The sequence below is a fragment of the Priapulus caudatus genome, unplaced genomic scaffold (genome assembly GCF_000485595.1).
Source record: "Priapulus caudatus unplaced genomic scaffold, Priapulus_caudatus-5.0.1 Scaffold820, whole genome shotgun sequence".
Classification (NCBI taxonomy): Eukaryota; Metazoa; Priapulida; class Priapulimorpha; order Priapulimorphida; family Priapulidae; genus Priapulus; species Priapulus caudatus.
Window position 1 is genome coordinate 75268 of NW_014577881.1, and position 10225 is coordinate 85492.

The 10225-nt window shown below is 43.2% G+C and overlaps 1 protein-coding gene across 1 annotated transcript in view; it reads right to left on the reverse strand.

Annotated features, from left to right (window-relative positions):
- LOC106813758 (sodium-dependent phosphate transporter 2-like) overlaps positions 1-6393 on the reverse strand; it is a 24114-nt gene extending 17721 nt beyond the window's left edge. Inside the window, exons 1-3 of the mRNA XM_014817979.1 lie at positions 6325-6393; positions 2066-2238; positions 1514-1635 (exon numbers count right to left, since the gene is read on the reverse strand). Coding sequence (XP_014673465.1) covers positions 1514-1635; positions 2066-2238; positions 6325-6393 — 364 coding nt within the window. The remainder of the gene's footprint in view (positions 1-1513; positions 1636-2065; positions 2239-6324) is intronic.
- Between the last annotated feature and the right edge of the window lie 3832 nt (positions 6394-10225).

Here is a 10225-nt window from a genome sequence, read left to right on the forward strand (position 1 = left end):
GATTTTCGGGGGTTGAAATATTTTGTTCGGTGAATAATAAACACGAAAGAAAGAATTACACTGACTGATCATGAATACTTTAACACGCTGAATATAGTTGTGCTAAACTGGTTGGTTAACCTTAGTCTCTGTAGACACTCATTAAGTACGTAAGCAGGTTGATTTTATAGTAATATAGTAGTATTAACCAATGTAAACATTATAATTCGGGAGATATAATATGTTTTAGGGACTGCTAATATAAATACCATGACACTTCAACTCAAGTATATGCCGGGCGGAAACTAGGCCAACTAGCTCAAATAAACGGTGGATGTATCCCTACCCTTACACAGTTTGCAAATATACAACGAGATAATAAAGTGACCATGTTACCGTAAATATTACCAGAACCTTTATTCCCAAAATATATATTATAGAAATATAGTTTTTACGTGTTCTTGCTATATTTTTAGGGTTTACTTTCACTGTATTAGACTTACTATTATGCCCTTCCATTTATTGTAAACAAGCATTAGCGACTCATACATAGCTCAAGATGTTTAAACCATTGCAGTCAATTTAATGTTAATTATATTAATTAGTTTAAACACATTTTGATCAGTTAGGGGTTAAATGATATATTACGTGCCGTTGGTTTTTACTTTTTATGCTAAAAAATATTTTGGTTTCTAAATTAATATTATATCGCGCATTAAATAGTGACATTTAACGATTTACTAGTTAGCGTGTGTTTCCAGTCAATCGTCTTATATGTGTCTACGTACATTCATTTATCACTTGACAACGCATATTACAGCGTTGCTTACAGTTGTCTCACTGTTTTTTCTATAATACATTGAGAAAAAGCGTCAGACAATGTTCTATTGCTCGCCTTACTGGCCATCAGAATCTCTATTGTCCACGTGCACACAGTATCATATATACAGTATTTAACACCTCGTGAATATCTTAGTTATTTATTAAAAGGCTTTCACAATCGAAATGGCTGTCGACTAAAAACTTGTTGCAGTGAGAAATTCTTTACGAAGTTAAAGAAGCTACGTGAGGTTGTGCGCATTTGAAGCACATGCACACGGTATTAAAGCACGTACAAGTTTTCGTCGGGTGTGTGTACAATCTGCATGATACCAAGAGCATATAAAGAAGGATATCATATCTCTTGATGATACTGATCTGTATCTACTGATCGTGTACTGTGTTTAATGTCTCTGTACATAACCAGAGCATGACAGCTTACCCATCACTTCTGCCTATAAATGCGTGTTATGATTCAGCGTTATTCGAGACTATTTCACATTCTAATACTTGGATTTGCTGTCGTGTAATTCAGCGTTAGATTTTCTGTGTGCTGGTAGACATTATGCTGAGATCTCTGGACAGGAATAAAACATTCTTGTAAGCGGTATTTCATATGATTACTACCTATATGTCAGAAGCCCACCGTCATAACTAATGCCCCACCATTCCTGGGTAAGCCCTGCTGAAAAGTTGTCTCATGGTGGCTCCGTACTCCTCGGGGGTTTCTCCGGTTTGTCGGTGTCGGTGTCGTAGCTCACTACGATGCACATGTATCCATTCCGCTGGATCAAATCGGCGCTGTAGTGCTGCCACCAGGCGGTCGTAGTCCTCTCGCTGTGTCCGAGGAAGCTCAATCATAGCCTCCAGGGCTTCACCGTCAAGGCATAGGCAAAGTTGGACTGCCCAGGTGTGAACTGGCCATTGGTTGTAGGCTGCCGTCATTTCAAATTTGACAATGAACCGTTTTAAGGTGGTCCCATCTCCTTTCCCAAATGTTGGCGGTTTTCTCTCCCGTATCTGCTGAGTGTGAGGCCGTATGTTCGGTCTGCCTATACTCCTTATCTCGAGTGGGTGGGGTGCCCTTCTGCTCGGGGTTCCTATCTCTGCTGCGCCTAGAGACTGTTCCGTTCTGCTTCGATAAAAGGCTGATTTCGGCTCCGTCCAGTTTGTACGCGCTTCACTCCTGGTCTGTTGTCTCCTGCTCTGCTCGGGTGATGCTCGGATGGTTCTATGTGTGGTGGAGGCCGCCGTAGCCATTCTTGACCACTCCTTGGCTTCCGATTCCTCCGAACTCGAACTCTCCTCAAATCCGCTTGGTTTCCTATTTGTCCTCCGCCTCCTGGCGGCCTGTCCCTCCGTTTGTCTGCCGGGGTCCTTATTGACTTCCGGTGCTTCCTCTCCAAGGCGCACTGCCCTCTGGAGCTCGTCTTCTCCTTCCTGCTCCGAGGACCATCCGTGACTTTGTGGTTAAGGCGTTCTCCACGCCCTCCTCTCATCGAGGGGGGTTTGGGGTGTCGGGTGCATAGGGCGAGGCTCGGGCTCGTGGGCCTGAACTGGGTTCTCACCCGGAGAACGTCGATACTCTAGATCCGGCCTGGTCGGTGCCCTCCTAAGTATAGGGGATCTGCCTTCTGCCTCACGGCCTAATCCTAACCCTGCCTGCGTAGGCCCTGGAACGCTCGTAGGCCTACAGCATACATGACTCTGGGACGGGGTAAAAAAATCGCGTATTCGGTTCCTTAGACTATTCATCTTACGTAACTGGTTTACTGTCTCAAAGTCTCGCCCTCCTGGCACAGCCGCAATTTTAAAACAGAAAAGCAAAGAATCCCGGACAGGCCCCCAATAATTCTGTAGTGGCCCTAGGGGTAGCCGCTACGAGAATTATGTGCGTGTGAATGCACAATTGTTTTTCGGGATCATTTCTTGCTCCCGGTGGCAAAGCGGGACTGTGTTGCGTGGCAGCAGGTGGCAAAACAATGAGGCAAATAAACACAACGCAAGATACTTAAGTATACGGAACCGGTAGTTTTATTGCTCATACACACACTACAGTTATGCAGTATCGTACCTGGTGGGTTACCCGACGCGTTATGAGTGCTTTGACTGCGTGACGTACTATTTGTCGTAACTATAATATTTCATGGCATAAGGACAGTGAACGGTTACGTGCGAAAATATAGGTGCTTCGGTGTGAACGCAAACCCGACGTATCTATTGCGATTGTCGGGAGCGAGAACAAGATGCAACGGCACCTGCTGTCGGCATTCTCCTCCCTCCTCTCTACGTCGCGCCGTTTCTCGTTCCTTCTTCTTTCTTCCGTCGTCTCTCTTCTGTCTTCTTTCTTCTATCTTCTGTCTTCTTTCTTCTATCGATCTTCTTTCTTCTGTCTTCTCCCTTCTTTCTTCTTTCTTCTGTCTTCTCTCTTCCTTCTTATTTCTTCTATCTTCTCTCTTCTTTCTTCTTTCTTCTTTCTTCTGTCTTCTATCTTCTTTCTTCTTTCTTCCTTCTTCTATCTTCTCTCTTCCTTCTTCTTTCTTCTGTCTTCTCTCGTCTATCTTCTTTCTTCTCTCTTCCTTCTTCTGTCTTCTATCTTCTTTCTTCCTTCTTCTTTCTTCTCGCTTCTATCTTCTTTCTTCCTTCTTCTTTCTTCTGTCTTCTCTCTTCCTTCTTCTATCTTCTTTCTTCTTTCTTCTATCTTCTTTCTTCTGTCTTCTCTCTTCCTTCTTCTTTCTTCCCTCTTCTATCTTCTCTCTTCTTTCTTCTATCTTCTTTCTTCTATCTTCTGCTTCCCTCTTCTTTCTTCTATCTCCTTTCTTCTATCTTCTCTCTTCCTTCTTCTATCTTCATTCTTCTATCTTCTGCCTTCTCCGGGGTGAGCTAGTCACTCCCTACGGTGCTCCTCGTCTGTCTCCGTGCAGTGATCCTGTCTGTAGTGATCCGTATCTGTATTGATCAGTGTCGGTATAGTGAACCGTGTCTCTGTAGTGCTCCGTGTCTTTAGTGCTCCGTGTCTGTAGTGATCCGTGTCTTTGGTGCTCTTAGGGACGGCTGCCCCGGCGTTCTGATTTCTCCTGCTTTTCGGCTGCCTTATATACTGCCTGGTTGCTACCTGGCTGTGTACGATCCACCCCCTTCTCCTAGCAACAAGCAGGGGTGTCCCCAGCTGGCATCGCTTCCTTACCTCGAAGCGGCCGTTTGTTTACATTATGCTCCGTATTTAGACCTGTAACCTGTTGCGTCAGCTGTCCTAGCCGAGTAATTTTCCATTTGTATTCTATTCTAATTATCGTTTTACTTATTTACTCATTATTTTTTTGACCTGTATTTTATTATGGCTCGACTTTTTTCTTATTTTATTTTGTGTATTAATTTCTTAAGTGGAATTTGGGTGTCATCTGGTTTTCCGATCCAGGTTTTTAGTTATTCCAAAATGGCCGCGCCCTGTAGTGTGTTGTTGTTTGAAAATAGAGTCTTCGGTGTAACCGAAATCTCTACAATAGTGTTATTATTGCAATAGATGTTAGTACTAAATAGTAGCAGGTGGATCCCGATTTTTCGGGACAGGTTTATCAGCGTGGGTTGGGGTGCTCCGCTAGAGTTCAATGAGATTACACAGGTCAGGTTTCGCAGAGCTTATTAGCTTCGCGAGATTGCACGCAACATTGCGTTCATGGACTTTAGAGTTTAGTTTGTTTACATCGCGAGTGTTCAGAAATTTTACCGATTTTACTGCATATAGCTATCAAACGCAGCGTTTTATAACATCTGGTGTATGCACATTTGCCAATTGTCTGAAGATCTCTGAAGTGTACGTAGTATGGACAAGTACTTTGATTCACTAGACAACGTAGCCAAAGCACGCTATCTCGAGAAAATTGCGTGCATTGGGAATCGACACCCGTCCCTTAATAAGGCCTTATACTTATAGTCAACTGTCAGGTTCACTATGTCAATAAATTAAATTTCGTTCAGAATCATGGTAGATTAGCAAAGCTATGCATTTTTGGAAAGGTTATAACATGAGGAATTCGAAAAACAATGTTTACATTTGCTGAGATACCGGTATGGCCGCCATTTTGGATTTTCAAAATGGCCGCCATAAAATACATATTTGGCCGTATTTCTGCCTCTAATCACCCTAAAAACTTTTTAAAATATGGTTATCCTATGTTTTCAGGGACAAGGAATCCAATAAAAGTATCGAATAAGTGTTATGGAGAACAGTAATACAAAAATTAAAGATTTTAAGACATTTAATAACGTCAAGATGTGTCAATCATTTATATCATCTTAGACAGGCATCAAACTTATCAGTAGAAACGACAGGCAAACGTACCACTGGCAGTTTTAACATTGACACACATGTTTTTAACAGAATTATGCATTATAGAGTTCATTTCACTGTCATGCGTGTGCATTAGCCGACAATACAGTCTGCATCGTTTTTCACGTCTGTTCCACACAAGCAAAGTCCGGTAGCAGTTAAGTCATGTCTTCTACATTGAAGCACTATGTTTTGCCAAGCAAACTCTACGCCTACCAATGACTGTCGGCCCCGCTCGCTAAGAACTTGGGTGGTGATATGTAGTATATGTGACCTTTGTCGTATCGCTGATGGTAGCATGTTTTGTGTGGAGATCGAACAGTGTTTGCCACATGAACAGGCTTGGCCTGCACCCACCAAACTCTTACTCTGTACTTCGCCACTACGTTCGATATGCTCCTCAAGAGGCCACAGTTGTTGAGCCAACTTCTTGCCGGGATGTATTGCAAAAAGATGCATTCTGAGGTCTAGGAGAATACTTGCGATATGAATACGTCTTTGGGCAGTTACGCTAAGCATACAAAGACTGGCCAATATGTCTCTTCACCTCGCTGATATAGGATCGTTGTCCTCTGGTAGTTTTATTAGTTGGCTTTGACTGTGTTCTTTCAGCCTTTGATGTTAGTGCTTGAAACCATTTAGTCTTTACCTACTCTGAGAATCGAACTGACATTGTACTAGCCCCAGTGAAGATGACGTGGAATACAGGTAACGCTGTTTCTTGTCTTTGCCTTACGCTTCCAGATGCCTACCTCCACAATACTGATTACCCATGGCCATCGATGTGGTAGTTTGGACAGATGCTTGTCATACGGCCGGCAACGACCAGCAACTAGAGTCTGTAATCTGGGGTGAAGGAAGAATTAGCTGTGCTTCTGGCCATAACGTCGGGATTGCGCGCTACTGCTAAGTTGAATCATCCAATGTGGTCAGCCTTCCTCGTAGGTTGTTTGGCTTCAAACTGCATGCTCTGGTTGCTTCTAGTATGGGCGATTGTGACGGCTGGGAATGATTAACTTTAGGAGAGTTTGCTGTTATATTCAGTGTTGCCCTCGGACAATGCGTATATTGAGTTATATCCGCTTTTTGTCTATTCGTGAGATAGGAATGCGGCCCATTGGTATATGTTATTGTTTGTATCATTGAAATCTAGGTATTGAAGGCCTTGCTCTGTCAGTAGTTTCTTCTTGTTTTACTCTTAGAATAGAGTTCTGCTTGATGTGTCCAACACCAGGACTAATCACGTCGGATCCTGCGCTGTTCATGGTTCATAAGTGGGTCGTTGAATGACACGGACCGAGATCTTTGACTGTGGTGGATGTCGCTGGGTTTTCGTTGTCATCTTTGACGTTCGAGCACCATTTCCATCAACAAACAGCCAATTTTCGTAAGATGGTGATGTTAGAATGGCGTTCCCTGTATCGCAATATCATTAGCCTGTTCTTGATGCTTACTGCTGCTTGTGCAATCAGCATGAGTTTTCTGTCGTTTTACCAAGTTGGTCAAGGCTATGGATAAGCTATTGAATTGTCAGTGACAGGCGGGTAGGAAGTCGATAACGATCGGAGTGAAAACGAGTGCTCGTGGGAAGCGGCGGGCCAGTAGAGGTGAAATCGTAGTTCAATCGCATGTTCTTGATCGACTGTACGGCTTTATCTGGGCTAGTACCATCAAACCGACCGTACGATCTATTTGTTTTTTCAGATCTACTGACTGGTCAGAGCATCATTACCGGTTTGCTTCTTGTTCTGAAATGTACAGCCTGTTGTTCGCTTTCATGGATGCGTGCCAGAGGCTGAATCTCCATTCATGCGTTCGTTGCAACGTATAAGTCCACATACAGCTTCTGCCCCACAGTGTCGTCAGGATATTCAGGATCGTGAGATCACTCGCTGTGTGGGACATATAGATGTTGATGAAGTTGTATGAGCTGTCACCTTCAGCAGCAACAGGGATTGCCGTGATATTCAGGATGGCAGCCTTTATGCGATCAACGTTTGTTCATGACGGCTTTCTCACAGCACTTGAGGTTTGAAACATGATGATGGCTCTGTGGCTTGTCTACAGCCAAGATTGAAGTTGGTCATTGAAATTCAGCTGAAAGACCGTGAATCTCAGGATGGCCAAGGCAAAAAGTTGCGACCGAGCGAGTCTGAGCATTATTGAGGAATGCAATTAACCCGAATGTTCTTCATCATCTGTTTGAGTTGTATCACATGTATGATCTGCTCCAATCGAGATCATGAATGGAAATCGATTTGTCACAGATAAAAGTTTCCGTCATTGAAGTTCACGCCAGGTTTCTGAATGGTTTGTCTCAAGCTCATGATTGTCTGCGATGTAAGTAGGCAGAGGCGCTTCAGGTATTATTTTCATCTTACATAGCGGAGAATAACTTGCTATATATGTGCGACTCCCCAGCTTGATGGTGAGCACGAACGAGATCGGGAATTCCATGGATGGCTCTCATCAAAGTGCAAGATTGGGTTCAATCGGTGGATGTAAGTCAATCAAAATTGAACATTGCATTTGAAGGATTTCTGTCGCTTCCTACGATTTTCAGCTGATTGAATGGCAGTTGTAGTAGATCGTCATATGTGTCCTTTCTGTCACGCTTTCTGGATTTGATCTTCCTGTCAACTGCTGATTGTTGCTAAGCTTCCTGGACATTATCTGCCTGGGTTCTCACGCAGAATGCTTGAAGTTGGGTTCTTTGTGAAGAAACTGTTCCAGGACAAGATTCATCATTTAACCACTAAAGTTGGATGTGTGGCGACGACGAGTTTTCTGCTAGTAGGGCGGCATTGAGCGGATCTGGTCTGGTGTGCGTCAGCTCAATCCACAGCATAATCTGATTCATGAGTTTTCTATGGCACGTTTCCAGAATCTGCTCAGCCGCAGCTTAACAGCATGTAGCATGACCAGTTCTGGACAACCTCTTTTCGATCAAGTTAGTGATCCAGTAACTGCACTATCCTTTCGTACATCATGAATCGAACGAAATAAACTGTGGGTAATTCTTCACAAACGACAACGTCTTCAAGATTCGGATAGCTTGCAGAATGACAGTCAGCATGGCTAGGCATCATGTGCAACTTCTGCCAGCAGCTATATAAAGTCATGCCGATGTCCGGCAACGGCCAGAGGATCGCAGTGAAAGGTTAAATTATTGCTAATATACTAATGGATTTTTTTTATTTTTAATGACAATAATTTTCCTGAGAAAATACCAAGTGTTACAGGGTTAGATTGGTTATGTCATAACAATGATTCCCTTGGCTCCTGAAACATAGATTAGATATTTTTTAAGAAAGTGTTTAGAGGTGATTATGAAGGCAAAAATTACGCAAAATAATGTAATTTATAACGGCATTTTGAAAATCCAAGAATGACGGCCATACAGGATATCTCGCATAATGTAGAACATTGTTTTCGGCATTCTCATGCTTATGACCTTTCCGAAAAATGATATAGCGGTTTTGCTAATCTTACACATAATCTGAACGAAAAAAAATAGATGAACGATGACTATTACGCGGGAGAAATATGGAGGGCGAGACCACAACTTGTCCATCACGTAACTTATTAGAGATCTTGTAATTGATACTAACCATTTAGCCGATTTAATTTTATACTGCTCACAGGACATCAGAACCAATAAAAAGCTACTGGTGCCTACGATCGACTGGCTCCTTGGTTAGTGTGTGATCAAGTTTAATCTATAATGTGAACCCAGTGAGAGTCCCATCTACGTTATTCGAGCGATGTTATGCCACTCTTTCCACAGTTTCCTGATAGCTATACCAATCCTTATCAAGTTGCCATGAGTCACAGATGACAATAATGGGCAACAGGCATTCATGTCAGCCACACTGTAATTGTAAAGCGGGCTTAGGTGCATTCTGTTCAATGTTGCCTCCGGTGCTAATTTTATGCAAGGGTATGCAATCTNCAAGACGAGACGAGCAGAAAGAGAAGTGGTGTGGTAGAAAGGAGTGAGAGAAACAGAAAAAGAAGGGAGCAGAGAAAAGAAGGCCCTATTATCCTGTTTATTACTCTTCATCTGACATACGATCAGATGCAAGCTATAGAAATCGGCTGATCGCCGCAACCTCCTCCGTTTGCTCCGACGTCCGTACCGTCCGTCACGAGGTGGTGCAGCGAAATCTTAACCGCGTCGACGTACGGGTCACGATATTCGGCAGCATTGGGGGGATCTCAAACCGCAGTTAGGCGTACGCAAGCTTGGGTCAAGTCAAAGGGTCAAGAGGTTAAAAGAAGGGGAACATCACTCCTTAACTTAAGGTAAGGAGGGAAATGCAGAATGCGGCACATTAATCTAAACGCTCGACCTAGGCTCGTGCTAGTTGGTGTAATCCATCATGGTAGGAATAAGTCACACTGTGCCGAAATTGGAGCTCACCAGTCAATAGGTCATGCACAGGGCAGATTAGACATTTATTCTGAGGACATAAGGTCGAGCAGCGATTGAAAAATACGAACTTTTTTGTTTCAGCGTGAATCCTGCATTTAGGGCAATTGAAAGGACCATGAAATCTACTTTCGCCTGACAGGCGAAGCAGTAAAGTGTCAGAGACACCTTTGACCTCTCAAAGAGGAGCGGTTAAAACAATTGATTTGTTGACTGTCGTTAGAAAGAATTCACTGCGCGTTGGCTAGTAAAATCATACATGCCGATGTATAGGCTACAATGTCACAGTGAAATTTCAAAAGCATAAATTGGTTAAAGAAAGTCTTATCTCCTTAAATCGATAAATTATATTGGCATTCGTATTTAGTGTCAGTATGTACAATGTAACGTAGCCAACTGCCCAGTGCAGTTTATTACTCTGGATTTTGCCTTAAATTGGTTAGCCAGATGGGGCAGCTCTCTATCTGGCGCAGCCTGTAGGCCTTGGCAGTGGTAAAACTGATGAGTGCTCTACACTATCGTCCTTGGGGCAGATAGTGTGTGCTACAGTGCTAACACGTATGATGAGCTTGCCATCTTTAATCTGAAGACACTAAACGAACGCGCCATCTCGTCGCAATACTTCATAACGCCCAACGAAACATTCTTTTGAGAAAGGTTCCTGA